The sequence below is a fragment of the Sapajus apella genome, unplaced genomic scaffold, assembly GCF_009761245.1.
Source record: "Sapajus apella isolate SASKATOON/1434 unplaced genomic scaffold, GSC_monkey_1.0 scaffold1, whole genome shotgun sequence".
Classification (NCBI taxonomy): Eukaryota; Metazoa; Chordata; class Mammalia; order Primates; family Cebidae; genus Sapajus; species Sapajus apella.
This window is the reverse complement of record NW_022436941.1, coordinates 73,895,006-73,919,191: the sequence shown is the minus strand read 5'-3', so window position 1 is coordinate 73,919,191 and position 24,186 is coordinate 73,895,006. Positions and strand designations below refer to the sequence as shown.

The 24,186-nt window shown below is 37.8% G+C and overlaps 1 protein-coding gene across 2 annotated transcripts in view; it reads left to right on the top strand.

Annotated features, from left to right (window-relative positions):
- Positions 1-24,186, top strand: part of RNF180 (ring finger protein 180) — a 233,168-nt gene that overhangs the window by 178,406 nt on the left and 30,576 nt on the right. For both annotated transcript variants that reach the window (XM_032279854.1, XM_032279845.1), the window contains exons 6-7: positions 1,359-1,584; positions 22,029-22,154. In XM_032279854.1, the coding sequence (XP_032135745.1) occupies positions 1,359-1,584; positions 22,029-22,154 (352 nt within the window). The remainder of the gene's footprint in view (positions 1-1,358; positions 1,585-22,028; positions 22,155-24,186) is intronic.

Genomic DNA, 24,186 nt, shown 5'->3' with positions numbered 1-24,186 from the left:
CTACACAAATGAGGAAATTGTGAGTTACAGGAATTCTCCTAACAGACCTTGTGCTATTAATACTAACCTCTGAGCTGCCTCTTTCCTAACTACAGCAAATCCTCATTTATTTTGCTTAAAGTCTCCATTTCCAAGAACCTACTGGTAATGTTTTAGGTGGATGCAAAGGTAATTGCGGTTTAATGGCAAAGTACTTTTGTACCAACCTAATATTATTGGTGACTTTAAGCAAAATAACACCACCAATTTTACCATAGGCTAATTGATATAAATAAGTTGAGTTTATACAGCCTATTTGTGATCACAAAAGAATCAGCAAACTTCTAAAGACCAAAACACTTACAATATTAAACACTGAAATAAATGTGAGCTATACATACATTAACAAAAGACGAATAAAAACAAGATAATTACTTGAACCTGTCCTGGCAGCTCAGGGTACAAGGCAGGAACCAGGCCTGGACAGGATACCATCCCATCACAGGGCACACTCACATACATCCACACTCACTCCAACTGGGACCATTTACACACGCCAGTGCACCTAACGTGCACATCTTTGGCTATGAGACGAAATTGGATTACCCAGAGGAAAACCCACACAGGGACAACATGCTAACTCCACACAGAAGCAGCCCCAGCTGGAAATCATTTTTTTTTTTTTTTTCTTAAAAATGTTATAACAAGACAACGTTGAATGAAGTGACCTTATTCAAGAACCTGCTATACCTTTCTCCTAACTATTCCATTTGGGAGGAAGAGAGTCTCATCATGTTTCCCCAGTAGCAAGGCTAATCCCATAATTACTCTCAGCTTCTCTGCTTTGCTTTCCTCCTGACACCCCTTAGGCTTTTGCTCCTTCTTTGAGGTCCAGGAAGACATAAAATACAGAATAGAGATTGTTCCATGCACAGTATGAGGATGAAGTATGATGCCTTCTGCCTTCACTTTTTTTCATCATATGTGTATGCTCATATTAAAACTCTATAACCTTGTGACAACCAGCTTATTTGCTGTGACAGGAATGAGGTAGATAGAGAATCTATAATTCTGGAACTGGTACACCTAACACCTATCCAGTGTTGATTAAGCCAAAATACAGGTATACTTAATATATTTAGGTATATTTTAGCACTTAGCACTATGTCTCAATACTAAAATGAAAAATAGGCTTCTGGGTTTCCATGTACATTTTTAGTTTCTTCACCTTGAAAGGTAGCATTTCTGTCACTTTGAATATGCCACAAACAGATTATATGCTTCTCAAATATTTTTGTTCATTTTAACAAAATATAAAGGCTATCTTAAAGAAACTAATCTCATACTAAATTAAGAAAAAAATTCCTTATGTTTTGCAGACTTTGAATAATGAGATGAGTACAGATGAAGACAATGAATATGCAGAAGAAAAGGATAGCTACATCTGTGCAGTGTGTCTGGACATTTATTTCAACCCTTATATGTGTTACCCTTGCCACCACATCTTCTGTGAGCCCTGCTTACGGACTCTGGCCAAAGACAATCCTTCAAGCACGCCATGCCCATTGTGTCGGACAATTATTTCTAGAGTCTTTTTCCAGACAGGTAACTATTCTCTTTCATTAACTTAATTGTCTGATTATTCTACCTCTTTGTTATAGTTCTAAAGGTATTTTATAAATTATTAAAACATTATTGAAAATCACATATAGCATAATTTGTTATTCTCCAGATTATAAAACAGTACTTACCCAACTCATAAAACTGTTAGAATCATAGATGAGAATAGATTCTCATCTCAAATTTCTTACGTGACACTCAGATCTTTTCTAAAACACCGTAACTAGTAGTTGTTCCATCTTGGACTTTTCTAGTGTTAAGGAAGTTTCATTTGAAGCAGTGCTGTTGATTGTTAATTCCTCATGTCTGCTTTCCACTACTCCTTATTCTTTGGTTCTTGTTATTTCCTCTGGAGTCACAGAGAATAAATTTATAAATATTTAAGTATAATTATTACATCTTTCCCCCAAACTCCAAATCTTCTCAACCTTCTTAATGTACTTAAGGTCTTTCTCCTTGGACAGGAAAAAAATCAAATTGGAGCAAGGATTTGTCGACCTAATTTTCATGTAAAGATGTAATATAACACAAAATTTAAAACACTAATGAAGAGATAATAACTAGTGGATATGGAACATAGAGAATGAGTAAGGGTAGAATGGTAGAATTCACTACTGTGTGCCAAATGTTAGGTGGGAAATTTTCCATCTTCACATTCTCCTCTCAGCCATAAATGAGCCACATGAGGATCCAAGAATGTACTGAATTAACAGTAAATTCATAGTAAAACTGAAGAGAATATATGGTATATCTTTCTTCCCTCAAGGAAATCCAAGACCCCACCACATGGGAGAATCAGATTATTAAAGCAAGCTTTGACTGTCGTATCCCACCAGCTGCATAAAGGCTTGCAAACCTTTATAGGCTTAGTAATCAAACAAAGAAGAGAAACTAAAACTATGCCTCTCTGTTCTACCTAGTGCATGTAGACTGCAGCACAGAATCACTGCACTGAGCTTAGGCAGATCTAGAGACAAAAGGACTTGTCAAGCACAGCAACTCTACCCAGTTGAGAAATGTGGTCAGGACACCAGGATGTCATCAGTCTCACCAGGCAGTTCATTTACTCTTTTCATAGGGAAGGCCAATTAAAGGATACAGAAAGGAAAGGAAGCACTTCCGTGAGAGGATCTAACCTTACTGGAAGTTCTTCTCTGGCCTCTGGCTGGAATGTTGAGATGTGGGCGAAAAGGTGTTCTTTTCTACTACCAGATCTCTTGCCGGGTCCTTTGGGGTGATGAAAAAGAGGAGCACCAATAACACCACTTTCTCAGTGTTGTCTCTGGCCAGCTTTACAAGCAAACATATACTAAAAACTTGTTTTGATAGGAAGCATCTAGGCAATGTACAGTGTCTAGGCAAATGTTGTCCCTGCCTTCCATGATCTCACTTAACACTGGTAGTGGTTATAAAATTTATTTTCTTCAGGTCTTAAAATGGTAATGAATCAAATCTTTCTTGGTTCAGTTATTAAAACAACAATTTCATATTTTCCTTTATTTTCAAAATCAGTTATTCTAAAATCATATTAGGAATACTTACAGTCTCTTCCAATGTATACTATATTTGGTTGTGTGCTATCATTTAAAGGCTGATAATAATGGGAATATTCTACTTATTTATACTCTACCTCAAAAAGATTTGAGATTTTTTTAAAATACACTTAATGAAGTGCAGGACAAGGGAATTATGAATTGAAATAGATTACAAAAATCAGGTGAGGGTAGGTAGACAGATACATAAGCCTATGATCCTACATAGTATTTTATTTTTAATGGCAAAAACCACAATTACTTTTGCACCAACCTAATATAATTAGATGAAGTATTTGCTTATAAATTTGCTTTTACTGACTGCCTAAAGAAAAATAAAAGTCAGTACACAAAGGATTCTCAGGATCCACGAAAAAAAAGCATACCAGCTTCTCAATAAGCACAGGTTTTTCTGGCAATTATCTTTAAAAATTTCTTTTTTGTTATTTCCCCTCTAGGGAATATTGGGGGAGAGAGAGTAGGCAATGTCCTCAAAAACACCGTCACAGCAAATGCAACGCCAGGTTTGCTGACATTGTAGCTCATGCTATTTTTTGATAAAAACTGAGGCAATATCAGAGTATAAATTAGGGAAAGTAACATTGCTAGTAGCCGAAGAATGTGATTCAGTTTTCTTACAAAAATGACATGAAATTATATAGATAGTACAGTTTCATTATAGGAAAAATTAGAAAATATAAACAAGTAAAACTGTGAGCTCAAAATTAGCCATATTTCTATCATTTAAAAATAGTGAGTATACTTCCAGAATATATTAGAATCTTTTTGTTTTTACCCCCCCCCAAAAAAAATCCGATTATATTGTACATATGGTCTTTAAGCTGTTATGTTTAACTTGAAGTTCTTGTGATTATATTATGGGACATTTAGTTTATTTATTTATATTTATTTACTGATATATGTAGATAAATATTTGAGCACATTACATAGTACTTCCTTGAGATGAATTTCCAGAAGTAGAAATGGTAGTTAAAGCCTACATATTTTTAAGGGCACATATATATTGTAAAATTACACTCAAATTATTGTAACCAGAAGTGTGTGAGGGCTTGTCTCTAGAGTTTTGACTATCCTAATTTTCCTTGTTAAATTTGTGACCAGGAGGATTTTTTATATTTGGTGTCAACTGTTGTCATAGATGGCAAATAACTTTTCCTTTTTGTCATTTGTACTTCAATTAATTTTGTTTATGGTATTTTTTGGATGTGCAGAATTTCTGTATTTATGTAGTGACCATGTAGTGACCTTTGCTATTATTATTTATAATTTCAAAGCTAGTTATGAAAAGGCCTTCCCCACTACCGAATTAAATAAACATTCTCTTTCCCTGCATTTGTTTAAGGTTTCATTTTGTCCTCATGTCCCCACATATAACTGCCGTCCATTTATTCTGGTACATGGTTTGGTAAATAATAAAGTACATTTTTTCAATTCTTTAGGCAAGTGTCCTGGCAACATTTGTTGAACAGTCTACTCTTACTATGTTGATTGTATTTCTTTAAAAAGCAATTTAATAATTTCTAAAGTGTTCTTTGGCAGTCTTTCTTTTCATCTTTATCTTGTCCTATACTATTATTCCACTTTTATAATTATTCGAGCACTTATGTTTTAATTACTCACAAGTGAATTATCTAAATTTGGAGGTAATTGGCATTTTAATTGACATTTTTATAATATTGAGTGATTGTTGTCATGGTATATCACCTCTCAATAAAGTTCCGAAATTTCCTTCCTAAAGACTCTGCACATTTCTTATTAGCTTTATGCCTATATATTTTTGTTGTTGCTATTGTAAATGAGATTTTTTTTCCCTCATTTAGTTTTTGCTTCTTTTGATATTTTAGGAAACTTAGTTTGCCAGTCTTAGACTTTTCTGTTACCAGTCACCTTACTGAACCCTCAGAGTTATTTATTAAATAATTTAATTAGTATGTCAGCTACCTCAATTGTCACCATTCAAATTGTGTATAAACCAGGGACAGTTACTGTCATGGGATCTTTTTAAAGTGGGAAAGCTGTCATTTTCTAAAGGAAATCAAGATGTGTGTACAATAAGGAATTAGTTGTAACAGTTCTATTAACAGTAGCTCAATGAATAGAAATATAATGAAGTTCCTCCCAGATTTACTCCATTCAGTGCTCTTTAGCAGATTAATGACTTTAAAACTGAACTATAACATTAATATCTTGCTTAAATTACTTTACACTGTTAGCTGTTGAGAAGTTGATGTGGGATCGGATGTGTACAGGAAAGGGTAGAAACATTAATATCTTTTTTTTTTCATGGAAGTTAAGGTATACTGTTCAAAGTTGATAAAAAAAATTATTGGTGTTCACTGTTGGTTGCTAATTAGTATGCATAACCTCCTTCTTTCTTCTTAACATAACCCTGAGTATTCAACTATTCCAGCACAGACCAGGTTGCTCTTGGTAGCAGACCCCATTCTCTGCTCCTGGGTAATCTATCCCCTTTGCCAGTAATTGGTTCACAAATGGGCATGTGGTCGTTTTGGTCAAGGAGATGGGGAGAAGGTTTGTCTTTGCTTTTAAGACATGAAATGAAGAAACCATTATCTCTCCCTTTGGACATAAACAAGAAAGTATATAACAGGGATAGTTATAAGGAGCCATCTTATAAGACTTAGTATGAAGTCTTATTTTTGGATTGTAGAACTTAAGACAGACCTGAACATGGGGTCTTGATGACACTGTTGAACCACTGATTCAGCCAAGTTTGAAGCCCATGTTTCCATACATGAAATATTAAATTTGCTAATTAACTAAGTTTAAGTAAACTTTAGGTTAGTTTCAACTAAGAGCAACCTAACTGATAAAAGCATACCAATTATAACCAGTAAACAAACTACAAATTATATAATTCACAAATATTTGATTGATGAGAAGGGAGGAAAGTAGTTTTTAAAACTTGTATCTCCTTAGAAGGAAATTAATAGTAAGATTTATAAATGAATAAATAATTCTGGATTAGTGCTATGAGAAGCTCAGTGGACACTTACCCCAGCAAAAGCAACATTTAGCTGGTGAAAATTATTTTTCTAAAGATTAGAAATTATCCTAAAGACATACAGCAAATGAAGCATTTATTCAAAAACATCTACTAAAATCTGCTATTATAGGTAAGAATGACAGCCTGTAGCATTCCAGATAGGACCAGCTTTCAAACCCGTCATTGCTAGCTCAGTGTGACAAAAGTTGTAATTCAAGTCGGTACTACTAGGAAGATGGATCTCTCTCCATCCATTCTCCCATTCCCTAGTCTAGTGCTACAGTTTCACCCCAGGAGAAGTAGACCACTGATAACACTTATCCTCTCAGCTTCATGTTGCAGAAGCTGTATTCCAGACAAGCACAGCCAAGAGCACTGGAGCTCCCTTCCCCACCTGTCCCCCACCTGTAAGGTGAAGCTCTACTCCAGACACATCAGTCTTAGTCCAGTTTGCTTATAGGACAGAGGTCCCAAGTCAGAAGAGCCAAGCCAAACCAAAGAAGATCAGGAGTTACCATTCCTGCCCAGTGCCCTACTCATAGAGCAGAAGAGTTATACTGGGAGAAAGAGACCACTGTTCCTGTGCCCAGCTGTAATGCAGTGGTGCAGAGATTTTGCCAAAGGGAGGAGACAGACACTAAGAACAGAAAGCTCTGCAGCTCTATCTAATTGAACTATTGAACTGATTTTAATCAGAACAGTATGTAGGGAAATTCTTGCCTATGAATTGTGTGTTGTTGAAAACAATGGAGTTTTTGGTGGTAAACAAATTAGGGGAGACTGGTAGCTCTGGTAGCAAAAGGCAAAATAATAAACTAGAAGATAATCAGAGAAAGAGACAGCTAAGAAGAGCCTTCCTAAGGTGCAGTAAACCACAGACTGGCAGCACAGGGCCCCTGCCAAAGAGGTGGACTTTAAATGAATCAGACTATAAAGCCAGTTATGCCCCAGGGAATTGTTAGAAACAGTAGAGCAATCACGAAGCAATTAGTAGAGTCTAACAGCTGAGTGTGATACTAATAAAGACAGTCGAGACAGAAGCTTAAAGGAGAGATTAGGGAAAGAGGCAGCCAAAGAGAATGTGGCTAAAGCTATGTACAGTCATCCTTGGTGATCAGGGAGACTGGTTGCATACCTGAGGCTGTATTCTGGAGTATCATCAGAGGCTACACATAGTAGGGGAAATAGACTTCGCTAAACTAATTCATTCAAGTTACCAAACATAAAAGAAAATAAAGCCGCAGTAGGAGAGTCCAGAAGAAAGCCATACATCTTTGGTTAACTGATTTTTGACAAGAGTTCTAACAATTAGCCTTTGTGTCATTTCACAAAATGGCACTGGGACAACTGGATACCCACATGCAGAAGAATGAATTTGAACCCGTACCTCCTGCCACGTATATATGTTAACGCGGTGTAGAAAAACTAAATGTGAGAGTTGAAAATATAAAACTCTTAGAAGAAAACATACAGACTTTTGTGAACTAGGATTAAGGAGCAGCTCCTTAGATATAACACCTGAAGTATAAACAGCCAAACAAACAATAAATTAGACTTTAAAGTTAAAAACTTCCTTGCTTTAAAGAATTTATCAAGAAAGTAAAAAGACAACCACAGAATGAAAGGAAATACTTGTAAATCATGTGTATGGTAAGGATCTAGTATCTGGGATATATAAAGATCTCTTATAACTTAATAAAAAGACAAATAACCCAACAGAAAAATGGGCAAAAGATTTGATTAGACAGTTCTCCAAATAAGATTTTAAAATACCCAATAAGCATATGAAAAGATGCTCAACATCATTAGTCAATAGAGAAATGCAAATTAAAAGTATAATGAGATATCACTTTACACCCACCAGCATGGCTACAATCAAAAAGGTAGAAAGAAACAAGTGTTGGTGGGGATATAGAGAAATTGGGACTTCTGTATATCGCAGGCTGGAATTATAAAATGTTCAGTCACTTCAGAGAACAGTAGAACAAATTTTCAATTTTGCAAACTCCAAGTATGCTTGTGGGTTGGGAAAAGTTCTGGAGTGTCCCAAATTAACTAGAGTTTTGCTTGTTGTTTGTGGAAATAAGGATTCCAGTGTAGATAGGGCTGAGGAAGACCTTAGGATGGGTAGGAGACTTCACATTCATTGACTGATAACCTCGCATCTTTTCGTACTAGGGGCTACCACATTTTAAAAGTGGGCCTGTTCAGAGAGCTACTATGTGCTTTCCAAAAGAATCTGCAGGCCAAGGAAGGGAAAAGGGCATGACTTACAAGCCTTATGTGGAATGGGGTTATCCCGGTGAAAGGATCTCTCCCACAAAGAGACCATTGTCTTGGGTTGAGAGGATCCATTGTCTTTTCTTGTTGACTTTAGCACTGCAGCCCTCAAACCAAGTATGCCATTTCTCCCATTGTGTACTGACTCTGGAGGGCATTCCTATCCTCCTGCAAGCATTCCTACTAACAGACCCAGTTTCAGCTGTTCAGATCCCAGCCCATAGTCACATAGAAAATAGGAGGGTTTCATGTACTGCAAGAGGAGCCGCAGGGTCATTGCTACCTACCTCCCCACACTGAAATCCCTCACTGCTGTTACCACCACTCCAATTCACAATGCACCCCACACCTCATCAAGGAAGATTTCTTTTATTGTGACGTTATTTTCCTCCCTCTCCCTTTAGACCATATACCACCCCTAACACCACTAGTCATAGGCCTTTATATAGTGGAACCAGGTGCTGATGAGCAGATGGTGTATGGTCTAAAGGGAGGGGTCTAACCTTCCTCTTGCTTTAGACCATACACCACCCCTAACACCACTACTCATGGCCTTTATATAGTGGAACCAAGTGCTGATGGTCAGATGTATGGGTGAACTCCACTGGAAATAGGAAAAGGAAATAGCTACTTCTCTGTCCATGGAAGTCTCAAACTAGGTATGGAAATTACATTTAAACTAAGTAGGAATTAAAGTGATGAGACAGATATGTGATTTTTCACCAGGGATATTTTGGTTGTCACAGTAACTGGAGGATGCTCCTAGCATTTAGACAGCAGGCTGGGGACGACAGATACCCTGCAGCACTCGGCCAGTACCAAACAGTGAAGACTATCCTGAGTTCTGTCTGCCATTCTAATGTCCTGGGCATTATCCAGGATATACAACTCATCTGCAAGAATATCACGCTTCTCTTCTTATCCACCATGACAATTTATCATTTGTCTTTGTCTATTGTCCATAGTCCCATTAAGGCCATTTCACACTTTCTCTCACTTTATACCAATAAGTTCAGTCTGTTAATTCTAACACTAATAGTGGTTTTATCCTTGCCTCCAAATATACCTCTACTCTTCATTTTTCTGTTCATCTTGTACAGAATAGTCTCTGCCTCTAAAAGCCATATTTGTCATGATACATTCTAGTGTGGTTATTCTCAAACTTACAGAATTAAATATTTTTAAAATAAAAAAATAGCAAAATAAGCATGGTAGTTAGAGCACTGTTTCTCAAACATTTTTGTACCACCTTTACAGTTTTCACTAAATCAACATACCTTGTGATTTTTTTTAATGTAAGGGTTTCTTCATATCAACAGTTTTTTTCTTGAGAACTTATTTTAACTTCATCCTTAGCAATACTTTTGTGAGTTTATAGGATTTGATATTTAGTTTATATATTTTTTCTAATACCTTAAGTAGGTAACTGAAAATTGAATGAATGTGTTCATTCAATTCAACCCAAAATTAACTCACATATTATGCTTTGCAAACCAATTTTTGAAACACACTAACTTATACACATGCAGGTTTCTCTCTAAAAAAACCCTGAAGACAGAAACACTAAAACAATCCTTGGAGTTTAGGGGTAAAGATAGAAGAGTAGGACAGATCATTTTATCATTGTTGGTTTTTTTAAGCCATACTTTATCATTTGATTTTGTTGTTGTTGTTGTTTCAAAGTATTTATTTATTTATTTTTTATTTTACTTTAGGTGTATACTATATCTGGCATTTCTCCCCATGTTATCCTTCTCCTCCCTCCCCTCCCTCCCCTTCCTCCCCACCCTGTTGTTTGTCCCCTACCCCCCCCAACTGTCCCCTGTGTGTGATGATCCTCTCCCTGAGTCCACCTGTTCTCGTTGTTCAACACCCACCTATGAGTGAGAACATACGGTGCTTGGCTTTCTGTTCTTGGGTCAGTTTGCTGAGAATGATGGTTTCCAGATTCATCCAAGTCCCTACAAAGGACAGGAACTCATCGTTTTTTATGACTGCATAGTATTCCATGGTGTATATGTACCACATTTTCTTTGTCCAGTCTATCATTGATAGGCATTTGGGTTGGTTCCAGGACCTTGCTATTGTACACAGGGCTGCAATGAACATACGTGTGCATGTGTCTTTATAGTAGAACAATTTATAGTTCTTTGGGTATATACCCAATAGTGGGATTGCTGGGTCAAATGGAATTTCTATTTCTAGATGCTTGAGAAATTGCCACACTGTCTTCCACAATGGTTGAACTAATTTACACTCCCACCAACTGTGTAAGAGTGTTCCTATTTCTCCACATCCTCTCCAGCATCTGTTGTCTCCAGGTTTTTTAATGATTGCCATTCTAACTGGCATGAGATGATATCTCATCGTGATTTTGATTTTCATTTCTCTAATGACCAGTGATGATGAGCATTTTTTCGTATGTTTGTTGGCCTCATGTATGTCCTCTTCTGAAAAGTCTCTGTTCATATCCTTCACCCACTTTTGAATAGGGTTGTCTTTTTCTTGTATATCTGTTTCAGTTCTTTGTAGATTCTGGATATTAGCCCTTTGTCAGATGGGTAGATTGCAAAATTTTTTTCCCATTCTGTTGGTTGCCGATTAATGATGGTTTCTTTTGCGGAACAGAAGCTCTGGAGTTTAATTAGATCCCATTTGTATATCCTGGCTTTTATTGCCATTGCTTTTGGTGTTTTAGTCATGAAGTCCTTGCCTATGCCTATGTCCTGAATAGTTTTGCCTACGTTTTTTCTAGTGTTTTTATGGTGTTAGGTTTTATGTTTAAATCTTTGATCCATTCTGGAGTTAATTTTAGTGTAAGGTGACAGGTAGGGGTCCAATTTCTGCTTTCTGCACATAACTAGCCAGTTTTCCCAACACCATTTATTAAACATGGAGTCCTTTCTCCATTGCTTGTTTTTGCTTTTTAACCATCAGAATGAGTTACTTTTACCCTTTTAAAAAGGTAAACAAGCTAAACTTCAGCATTGAATGATGATGGGCATGGAGGGTGAAGTCCTATGTCTTTTCACACAGAACAGAGAGAATCATAACTTGTGTGAAGCCGAGGATGGATGCAGTGATCACCTTTTGTGGAGCCACCAATATATCCCTATTCATAGCTTTCAAAAGACTTTTCTAAATGCTTAAGCATGAATTTACATAAAAATAAGTATCATAAAAGTATAAAATACTTAACATTTTGTCTGTAGCACAGTAAAAGCTCAAAAAATGTTATGGTTGAATTGGTCTTACTTTAATAGATTTCCTTTTGGCCTTATTTCTGTAACAGTGGCCAAACCAGTTATTCTTGGTCACACAAACAATTACTGAAATGATTTTTCAATGCTCCAAAGCCATTAATGGACATCAGTAAGCACAAGGTAAACATAATTTCCTGAGGAAAAAAGCTTAGATAAACGTTTTAACGTAAAAAAGCTTTCTAATACTACAGATTTCTCCTGAGGGAAAAGGTTCAAAAATGGTTGTAACCTATCTTTTTATTCTGGTAAAAAAAATATATATATATACTGAATTTTGAGTACTTAATATTGTACTACCAAAAACTAAATGGAATTATTAAAAAGGACAAATTTTAACTGAATCTCACTTAATAGAAACTCCTAAATATTAACATTTTGCTTACTATAATGACTCACATATTTAAAATCTATAACTCCATTTTGATAAAGTGTTAGATAAAGAATTTTTGGGTTTTGTTTAATTTTGTCTACTTTATATGCCCCTGTCATCAGGCTGCATATTCAGCTGGAGATTGAGACTTCTCAAACTAGACTGTAACCTTTTGACAGTTCACTAGGAAAAGATGAAAATCAAATTCAAATTTACTGTCTGTTTCATCCATGTTTTCATGAATTTGTTGAACCATCCTTGCATTTGTGGGATAAATCCCACTTGGTCATGGTGTATCATCTTGATGTGTTGGTGGATTCCGTTTGCCAGTATTTTGTTGATATTTTCATCAGGGCTATTGGCCTGTAAACTTCGTTTGTTTTGCTATTGTCTGGTTTTGGTATCAGAGTTATACTGGCCTTGTAGAATGAGTTAGGAAGATGTCCCTCTGCTTCAGTTTTTTGGAATAGTTTGAGAAGAATTGATATTAATTCTTCTAAGATTCAGCAGATTTGAGTAGTGAAGGCATGCAAACTTGGACTTTTCTATGTTGGAAGACTTTTTGTTACTAACTCAATCTCATTAGCTGTGATGGGTATTTGGCTTTCTATTTCCTCTTTGTTCAATTTTGGTAGATTGTATGTGTCTCAGAATTTATACATTTCTTCTATGATTTGGAATTTACTGGTATATCAGTAAATGGAGAATTTACCAGAATTTACTGGTATACCAGTAAATTCCAAACCTAGAGGAAATGTATAAATTCCTAGACACATGCAGCCTACCAAGTTTTGTTGTTTATAGTAGTCTTTAATGATCCTTTGTATTTGTTTGGTATGTTGTGACATCTTTTTTGTTTCTGATTTTATTTAGGTCTTCTTTTTCTTAGTCTAGCTAATAGTTTGTCAATTTGGTTTACCATTCCAAAAAACCAGGTTTTTGTTTTGTTAATTTTTTTTTCTGTTGTTTTCTTAGTCTCAATTTCATTTATTTCTACTCTGGACTTTATTATTTCTTTCCTTCTACTAACTAGGGTTTGGTTTGTTCTGGCTTTTCCAGTTTCTTGAGGTGCATCATTAGGTCATTTAGTTGAAATCTCTCTAGTGCTTTGATGTATGCATTTATTGCTGTGAACTTAACTCTTAATACTGCTTTTACTGTGTTCTATAGCTTTTGGCATATTATGTTTCTATTTTCACTTGTTTCACAGACTGTTTAAATTCTTTCTCATTTGTCATTCAGGAGAATATTGTTCAATGTCTACATATTTCTATATTTTCTGATGTTCCTCTTTTTGATGTCCAGTTTTATTCCATTGTGACCAAATAAGCTACTTGACATAACTTTAAGTTTTAAAATTTTGTTAGACTTCTTTTTTCCTAACACATGATCAACCCTAGACAATGGTCCATGTGCTGATGAAAAGAATGTGTGTAATCTACTGCTACTGGGTGACATGTTCTATAAATGTCTGCTAAGTCCATTGGGTCTGTGGTGCAGCTTAAATCCAATGTTTGTTAATTTTCTGTCTAGATCTGTGCAATGCTGAGAATGAGTTATTAAAGTCTCCAACTATTATTGTATTGGGATCCATCCCTCTCTTTAGATCTGCTTTATATTTGGGGGCTCCAGTGTTTGGGTATATTTTTATAATATTTATAATTATCATATTCTCTTGCTGAATTTATTCCCTTGTTGTAATATAATATCTCTGTCTGCTTTTCAGCTTTTAACTTGAAGTTTCTTTTGTCTGATATATCTATTTCTGCTTGTATTTGGTTTGTTTGTATGGAAAGTCTTTTTTTATTTACTTTCAGTCTATCTGTGTCTACATGTAAGGTTAGGTTCTTGTAGGCAGCACAGATTAATTCTTGGGGTTTTGTTTTATTTTGGTCCATTCAGCAAGTCTGTATATTTTAAATTGGGAATTTAATCCATATACATTCAAAGTTATTACTGATAGGTGAAAACTTATTCCTGTCATTTTATTGACTTTTTCCTGGTTGTTTTGTATATCCTTTGTTCCTTATTTCCTCTCTCATTGTTTATTTTTGTAGTTGGGTTTTTTTGTTTTTTTGTTTGTTTGTTTGTTTGTTTGTTTTTGTAGGAATAAGCTTTCTTTTCTCTTTCTTCTTTGTGTACTGATTCTACCAGTGAGGTTTATAGTTTATGTTTTCATGATGGTTATTTTCTTTTCAATCCCAGATGTAAGAAATTTGAACATTCCTTGTGAGACCAGTCTAGTAGTGATGAATTTTCTTAGTGTTTGCTTGTCTGTGAAAGATTTTATTTCTCCTTCACATCTGAAGCATTGCTTTGCTGGGCATAATTTTTCTTCTCAGTACCTTGAATATATCATCCCATTTTTCTCCTGAGTTGTAAGGTTTCTGCTTAGAAATCCATTGTCTAATGTGGATTCTTTTACACATGACTTGACACCTTTTTCTTAATGCTTTTAAAATTGTCTTGGACCTTTGACAGTTTGACTATAATGTGCCTCAGAGAGGACCTGTTTGGGTTGAATTTATTTGAAGTTCTTTGAACTGCTTGGACCTGGATGTGCATCTGTTTCCCAAGACTTGGAAAGTTTATTCTATTATTTTATTAAATAAGTTTTCCTCATCTTTTTTCTTCTCCTTCTGGAATGCCTATAACACAAATATTTGCCCAGTTAATGTTGTCCCATAAATCCTGTAGACTTTGTTCATTCTTTTTTCTATTTTTTCATCTCCTTCTGTTATTACAAAATACCTGTGTTCAAGTTCAAAAGTTATTTCGTCTGCTTGGTCTAGTCTTTTATTGAAGCTGTATTTTTATTTCATTGAGTTCTTCATCTGTAGAATATTTAGTTCTTTTAAAAAATATTTATCTCTGTTGCATTTCTCAATCAAATAATGAGTTGTTTTCCTGATTTCATTGAATTTTCTATCTGTATCCTCTCTTGGCTCTGAGTTTCCTTAAGATTGTTATTTTGAATTATTTTTCTGTTATTTCATATATTTCGTTATGATTGGGTCCCTTACTGGAGAATTACAGTTTTCCTTTGGAGGTGACATGTCTCTTTGCTTTTTCATGGTTCATGTTTCTCTATGTAGATTCATTCTAATCATCTGGTAAAAAACTGACCTCTTTCAGTTTTATGGAATAGGTTTTATGTGGACTTATTTGTATAAATGGTCTTGAAGTATCAGTTTGATGGGGTACATTGGCCTTGGTTCTAGGCGGATACCATTGTCTTTATATAGTTTCTTCAGCTGTGATCCACATTAGTTGCATTTGTGAGTTACTCAGTGGCCTAGTCTGAGAGAGTTTGTGGTGATGGTGTTGCAGCTTTGCTAGGGGTAGGCTCATTGGGCTGTTTCTCAGGACTGGGTCATGTGTGTACACACAATGAGTCAGCCAACTTGGAGTCTGACTTACTGGGTTTTGTGCCACAGTGCTGTTACTCTGCCTGGGAGCATGGGCATGCAGTTGCTTAGCCAGCCTGGGGATGTGCCTACCAGGGCCAGCTCATAGGCTGTTTCTAATAATGCCTAGGAGGCAGGCATACAGTGGCTCAGCTATCCTGGAGACACGTCTTCCAGGGACTTCCCATCATACTATTTCTCAGGCCTACAACATGGTCACAGGGTGGCTCAGATGACCTAGGGATGTACACACTGGGGATGACCCACAGGCTGTTTCTCAGGCCCAGGACACAGCTGTATGGCTGAATAACTGCCCTACAGGTGATTCAGAAGGGTAGGGAGCAGCCTGTGGGGCTGTTTCATAGAGCTGGGATGCAAGCCCAGGATTGCTTAATAGGCCTGGGTGTGTGCACACCAGAGGCTCCCTACAGCGCTGTTTATTGAGCCTGAGACATAGGTGCACAGCTGCTCAGCCAGGCCCTTTGGACATGTCTGCCAAGGATGTAGGTATAAGACTGCATGGTCAATTCATGGGCATGCCTCCCCAGGGCAGCCTGCAGGACTGTTTCTCAGGCCCATAGTAGGGGTACACAACCATTGGGCATGCCAGGGCTATTCTTTCAGGTGAAGGGTGCTGCATGACTGCTACTCAGGTCCTGAGAATGGATGAACAGCCCTTCTGCTGGCCCAGAGGCGTATCAGCTGCTTGGAGGCTCCAGGGCAGTTGTCTCTTCCGCTTAGGGGAGGACATGCAGTAGTTTGGCCAGCTCAAGGGCAGGTTGCCCTGGGTGGGACTGGCAGACTGTTTCTCCAGCTGGAAGTGTGGCAGCAGGGTTTGATTTCCCTACTATACTTATCAGAGTCACAGCCAATTCATGCAGCTGGAGTTGTGGCTTTCAGCCACCTGTGTTAGGCTTGGTATAATGAAGAGGGGGCCCCAATGCTGGAGAGATGCAGAGGCCACTGGCCCCCAGAGCAGTGTACTCCAAAGGCAACTCTGGATGATGCCAAGCTGCAGCAGCGTGGCTTACAGGGGGTTGGTACGAGTGGAGCATGCATCATTTGTCCTAATCTTGGGCAATGCAGCTGCATAAATTCCTGGAAGCTTTCCAAACTGGGATCAGGGCTTGCAAGGGCTATGGAATTCTCCTATTGTAAGGACCGTAGGTGTTTGTCAGGGAGATAAGGTCAAGGAATGATCTTTGGCTTACCTTTTCCTGACACAGAAGTCCATCTGGACTCCAAACAGATGTGAGTTTAGTCAGGGAGATGGGGCTGCAGAAGCCAGGTGCTGCCACACTGCCCTCCTGGACTTCAGTGACCACAGGTGCATCTCTACTCCTCTGCTATACTCCAGCACTCTCCCTTCAACACTCAAGTCAAATCATAACTTCTTGTTGTCTTAGTCCTTTCCCATGAGAGGGTGCAAGATGAATGCCAGGTGTCTCCAGTCAGCCGTCTTGCTGGCTTTGTCCTCTAAACTTACTTCCAGAAGATACATACATAAGATTACTTCCATTAGCTACATACATAAGCATTTGTCAGTATGAGGTGAGATATTCCTGGCTGGCCTCTCCTTTCCCAGCATACAAAACCTATTTTGGCCCCAGATCCCACAGGGTGTGCCGTTACTAGTAAATCTTGCAGCTATCACATGGTGAGCACCTGCTATGTCTCAAGAGCCGGCTCTGAGACTTAAACAGTTCAAATTTCTGTGATTCAAACTGATAACTTTCTGTTGAATATAAGCTTTAACAGTAAACCCAAACTTTTCTCTAACTTGTGTTTTCCACCTTATAAATAAATATTTTGGGTGCCTCACATGAGTACAAAATGAGTTTTGTCAGAAGGGTCCGTTACAAGTAAGACTTACCTTCTTGGAAAGGTGCAAAGCAAGCATTGCTCCTGAAGCCCTGAAAATGGTTTTGAGACAGTTTGTGGATTTTTACTGATATACAGCAAGGGGGGTTCAAATGCTAAATATATGAACACTTCTCCATTCTTATGTAAGGGAAGGATTTCAGATGTACTTAGCACAGGATCCTAACTCAACCATACTCTTGCCTACTGTTCAACAGTACAAAGAAAACTATATACCATTGAAAAATAGTAAAACCAGTGTATTAAAGAATATGAGTAAAATGAGATTAAAAGTTTTAAAGGTCACCTCACTAGATATTACTAAACCAAAAGCTATGTTAAGTATCCAGGATTTGGCATCCACTGGTAAAGATTATTTTGGTAGAGGTCTCCCTTTTTACACAGATTGCTCACTGGGACTCTGATTCCCAGTCTTGTCTGTTCCTTGCAAATGTCCTTTATTGTACATGAATTGTCATATGCCTATAAGTAAGCATATGCAGCACCTATTGAAATTTGGGATAGTTAGATCTCCTCTCAAGCACAGGACCCATCCTAAACATAGGTATACAACGCAAAACTCTTGAAGTAATCTATTATTATTATTATTATAACACATTATAAATTTGTCAGATCTTTTTTTGAAGTTTGTATCTCCAGGAAAAAAAGAAATACCATGTATTAAACAACAAAGAATGAAGAAGGGAAATGTGAGGGGAAAAAGCTTTCAGAATTATGAGATAATTTTAAATGGGTAAACAAGGCCTTCAGTAATCTGAATGAGATGGCTAGACACACATCTCCTAGTCTTTTACATTTAAACATAATACTGTTGGGTCCACTTAAATGACTGTGCCTTATATTTATAATAATGTTCTTATCTTCCCCTCCTGAGTAAGACTATGGCACCCTGAATAAATGTATCAAAACACTTATAACTTTAGAATTACCTTTTTACTAGATAGGATTTAAATGATACTGTGCCTATTATACAGTTTTAACTCCTGCATTTCGGAGAATGCCTGAAACTATTCCTAACATATTTACTTAATTGTAATATGAATTGTTTACATTAAAAGTTACCAATATTTAAGCATAATGCTGAAACCAAAGTTGTACCACCATATTGATGCAATTTCTGGTTTAAAATTATCTTAATATGTGTGGTTGTTCTTTTTCAAATTGTGATGTAATACCATGAAACCCCATGGTAGTACATCCTGTAATCATGTGAATCCTGATTTTATGTAGTTGGTGATTGTCCCCTGCCCTCAGGCAAATTAAGAATAGAATTCCTTTATTCTAACAGTCGTTGATAGCATCACACAAAAATGCTGCTCTTTCCACTGCCACTACAACCACATTTAACTAAATGTATAATTAAAATACACTTTAGATCTTTCTAGGATATTCAGTTTTTTTACTTTTTCTAGCATATTCAACAATTTTAAATACTGATTAAATCCAATAAATGTGTTGAAATAAGAAGCATCGACTCCCTAATAGGTAGCATTGGCTGAGGAGATAAAGGTAGTTTTCATCACCCTTTACTCCAAGCCATACATCTTGGTCTGCCTTCAGATTTTTCTTAATGTTTCTTCCAGGTAATTTTAGGAAATGTAGTGTTGAATATTGTATTCAACAAAGTTTGTATTTGTTGCCAAATTCTGCATTTCCAAATTCAGATGCCACTGAAATGGGGCAACAGAGATCTATGGACAGAACAATATCCTTGGATGTGGTTAGTAAAGTTTTATAATGGAATGTGATAAACCTTAACATATTTAAATATATTCAAATAATTTAATTATAGAAAATGACCATTTCATCCAGTGGTTATCAAATCTAGCTGTGCCTCAGAATCACCCAAGCAGCTTGTTAGAAAGCATAGAATCCCAAGTCAAATACATAGTAATTGTGCTTGGACATGTGTGGGTGAGGTGCTAGAATTTGTCATTTTAACAAGCACCCTGGGTGATTTTGATACCCAGCCAAACATTTTGGAATCACTGATCTAATACAATGCCCTACAGACAGGAATTACATTTAATTCATGTCTGTATTACTAGCTAGATCAGCAAAGTGCCGTGCACGTAGCAGGTGCAAAATAAATGTTTGCAGGAGGTAGGGCAGAAAGTTGGTACAAAGAAAATTTCTGTGACTTGTGGAAGGTCCTCCAGTTAAGAAGCATTAGAACCCACTTCTGATTTGGCCCAGCAGTGGAGGAACAAGGGCTTCGGGATCCTCTTTTAACCATTTTTCCAAACAAGTATAATATAGTAAATCATCCAAAATTGATCTCATAAGATTATAGTATGGACATGCAGGTGTATATGTTCAATGGTACGTTGCAGGTACAATTCCCATCTCATCTTGCAAATTTCAATATAGCAGTTTCTCTAATTTTTAGGCATTATAAAATATTTATAACCCTTCCCTGCTTCAGTGCTTTAATATTAGAGTTTGTTAAATGCATAAAAGTACATTGTGTAGTAAGTTTCTTGAAGCCAGAAAATAAAATGTCACAGACATCACTATTACTTTTACTTCTCTCATCTACCCCCTGGAAAGTTTGTGGCCAGTTATCAAAACTGCAGGTATTAGATGACTCTTAAACAATGCCCTTTTGATCTGTTGTACTTGAATTCAATTACATTTCCAAATAAGTTTTCGGTATAAGAGAGGGTAATGCAATGGCATTCTCCAGTTATTGCATCAGCATTTTAGAACATGGCTACCAATTTTCCAGAAGTAGGAGGAAGAGGGAAAAGAAAACAAGGAAGGGAAGTGGAGGAATAATAAGAATCCTTAAGTTGCAAACTCTTCACTTTCATTTGTATTACCTCCCATATGACCCACCACATGGGTCTCATTTACAAGGGCATTTAGAAAGTTGTGAATCAATTTGCCCAAGAGTTAATACCACTTATTTGGGGGGATTTTTAGCCTCTCAGTAGATATCCTGAATCATAGTCATCTGTTCTTAAGTCCTGCAAAAAGACTAGTATGACTGTAAATGAATATGTTATTTGATAACTTCTTTCATTTTCTTCATCAATATGAATGATACTCACAAGCTCCTTTAACCAAGTGATAGTGTCATGACAGTCTTACACTAAGGGGCTATAAATGGGCAGTGGGAAAAGTGGACTTTAATCAAACAGCTGTGCATTGCTGTAGAAACCAGTGAGAATATCCAACTTGAAATGATCTAACTTTTAAACATATGAAGGATTTTTAAATGCACTAGTCATATCAACCCCCCAGCATACATGATGAGTATTAAAATACCTTTTCTCTAACTTGTATTCCGGTTTCTTGAGTGTGCGATTGGGAAGGGAGTTAGAGTTGCAGGTTAAATAGATAACTTCACTTGCCTGGGGTAGTCTTTTTTTTAATGTTTTCCCTTTTGTTATTAATTGTAAACTTTGTAAATCAGTTTTCCCTTCAAATTTCTTAGGCAAAAATTAATGCAAGGCAGTGATTAAGAAAAATTGAGAAAATTTAATTCAAATCATTTGAACCAAAGCTTAAGACTTTGAAGTAGGATGAAAACTGAGGAAATGCCACAGGTGATCATTGCAGGATGAAAGTAACACGGGATGGTTGATGGAAAGCCTAGTTTACTTCTCAGGTTAGTAACTAGCTCTGCACTGGCCTAAAAGGTTGTTCTCCGTTAAACAATCCAACTCAGATCATGCATTGCTTTCCATGGATCAGATATAGAGACTTTCTATCATTTAAAGTGAATACCATCATATATGTTCTCCAGTTGGTCTGTGTGTACTTCAAATGACTATTTCCTTTTTAACTCATTAGTAAGCTTCTAAATGACCATTTTCAAATTTTTTTAATTACCTCAAATCTATAGCAATAGATTCAGTAGATGATCAATCCATCACATATAGAATGAAATGGATTATGAAGTTTAAACTTCTGAAAGTGTTTTTCCATTTCACCATCACTCCTGAGCCCTGATTACACTCTAGCTGTTGTATCACTACACTCATAACATATTATTCCCCTTTTTTGTCTAGCTGTTTGTTTCTATCTTTTAGACCAGCAGTCCTCAGCCTTTTTGGCATCAGGGACCGGTTTCGTGGATGACAGTTTTTCCATGGTCTTGAAGGGGGGATGGTTTCAGCATGAAACTGCTCTACCTCGGATTATCATGCATTAGATTCTTATAAGGAGTGTGCAACCTATATTCCTCGCATGCGCAGTTCGCAATAGGATTCATCTCCTATGAGAATCTAAAGCTGCCACTGATCTGACAGGAGGCGGAACTCAGGCAGCAATGCTCACTCGCCCGTGGCTCACCTCCTGCTGTGCAGCCCAGTTCCTAACAGGCCCCATTCATGGCCGAGGGGCTGGGGACTGCTGTTTTAGACTACAGTTTTAACGTCAGGGAAGATATCTTATCCATCATTACATATTCCATACTACCTGATATAGGAGCTATTTAGTAGATTTATGTTTTATGTGTAGACATGTCAAAGTTGCACCAAATATGAACTTGGGGAAGTTGTATTTGCTTGAGTAAAAAAAAAAAGTTGGATCAACTTTTGTCTTCATTGAATTAGAGGTCTGAATTTATTATTATCAAAATAGTACAGTATTCGCTTGTCGTTTTCTTGCCATTTTACTCAAATTAATTTCAAAAGCCTCTTTTCTTTTGCTTTATTCTAGAACTGAACAATGCCACAAAAACTTTCTTTACTAAAGAATATTTGAAAATAAAACAAAGCTTTCAGAAATCCAACTCTGCAAAATGGCCCCTACCAAGCTGCAGAAAAGCATTTCATCTTTTTGGAGGTAAGGAATCTAATGCCAAAAAAAAGTCTAGTAACTTTGTCTAAGGTCTCTTCTTAAAAGTAACTTCTTTCTGTCTCAGAAATATTAGTGAAAACATATTTTTGTATTGATCAATTTTAAATAAGGATTTTGCTAAGTATCTCCTTGCTGCAAACAACAGATGTACCTATGAAAAAAATAAAGACTACGCAATAAGAGCAAATTTGAAGACTAATGACTAAATTGACTTTGCCACACTATCACTGTTTAGTATGTAGGTAATGAAAATACATCTCAAAGTATCAGATTTGACAAAAGTCATACTTATGGCAGCACTGGCCCTTCTGAAGTGGCTGCTGCCATGAAGGCAGCTCCAGTGAGGGAGCCACAGCCCACTCCACAGAGCTGGCAGAAACCAGGGACAGGTAGGAGCCCCGCCCTCCTAGGCAAAGCTACAGCTGCTGAGCCATGGTTGCAGACCCAGTCATCCTTGTACTCTCAGGGACTGGGGAAGCCCCCTTGCCCCTGCAGGCTTGGAAGTGCCTACTCCCACTGCCTGGCCTCTCCCTGCTCCCGGGACCCAGTCCAATTTCAGAGCAAAGTTGAGGCCAAGCCCAGGCACTGTCGCGACCCAGCCAGGTGTGCACACACTCAAGGCAGTGCTGACACATCAGCCCCCTGCTCCCTTGGCCCACTCCAAACTTTGGGTACTGACAAGCATGAGAGGAAGGCTGAAGGGGGCTGAGGGCAGCTCGGCGCAGCCTGCAGGCACCCCTTGGCAAGAATAGCCTGGGCACTGTGGGCACTGTGGACGGCAGGTTGATGGTGACAGGAAGTAGACAGGCTCCTGGGCAGAAAGGAACAGGTCTCCAGTAAAGCCCTACCTTCAAGACAGGGACAGCTTGAAGACTGGGAGCTAGACTCTCAGTTTTGTGGACCAGAGTGAGAATTTATGGTGCTTTTTCCAGGCCTGCCCATGGCTGCCCATGAACCACTCAGCATGCACTTTCTCCCCTTTTAAGCCCATAAAATCCCTAGCAGGCAGACAGTTGGACAACTTACCTGGAGATATGGTCTGCCTGTGGATAGGAGCTGCCCACCCTGGGTCTCCTCTCCACTGAGCACTATAGAGACAACAGGACAACCTGCTGCAGATAGTAGATACCTGCTGTGGGTCTCCTGAGAACTGTTCTGCTGCTCAATAAAGCTCTTCTCCACCTTGCTCACCCTCCAGTTGTCTGCATACCTTATTCTGCCTGGGTATGGGACAAGAACTCGGGACCTGCTGAATAGCAGGACTAAAAGAGCCATAACACAAGGTCTGAAACACACCCCCCGCCATGAAACACTCTCGCCATGTTGTGGACAATGACAGGAGAAGAGCTGCAGCCCTTTGGGGAACCCAGATGTAGAGAATCCCTGAGCCAGGGCTATGACACCCTCTTTGGGGTTCTACAGTTCCTGGAGTCACCCAGCTTCCTGGCACCACTATATTTTTCTCGTTCAGACTCAGGTGCCCGCAGCAGAAGCCACGTAAAGTATATCTGGTCTAGCCACAGCCTCACACAGAGCTGGAACCTGGAGCTGCCTGCCTCACCACAGCAGCCAGCATGCCTGGCTGTGCACAGTGGCTGGACCTCACGCCTGCTCAACCACACACCCCTCGCCACCCCACGCCTGGCTCGCACTTGGCAGGTTTGGGATCTGAGCCGGTAGTAAGAGCTGAGCACAGACTGCCTGGCCAAGTGGGTGAAACAAGCCCAGCAGGCACAAGCAATACTCAGGCAGAAGGTGCTGCTGGCACAAGAGGTTTCCAGCTGGTGAGGTGACAACCTAGGGATCCTATGACAATATTTGACAAAGTCACTAATACTCTGTATAAAGATTCCTAATAATGCATTCATTAGCAAAAGCTAAATTTATTTAGTTTTAAATAAATTTATTTATTTAGCTTTAAGACACCCTGACAAGGCTCTGTGACTTTCTATTTGTTCTAAACTTGTGGGACAACTGTATTTTATAGTTGTATTTTATAGTGTACAATACAACTGTA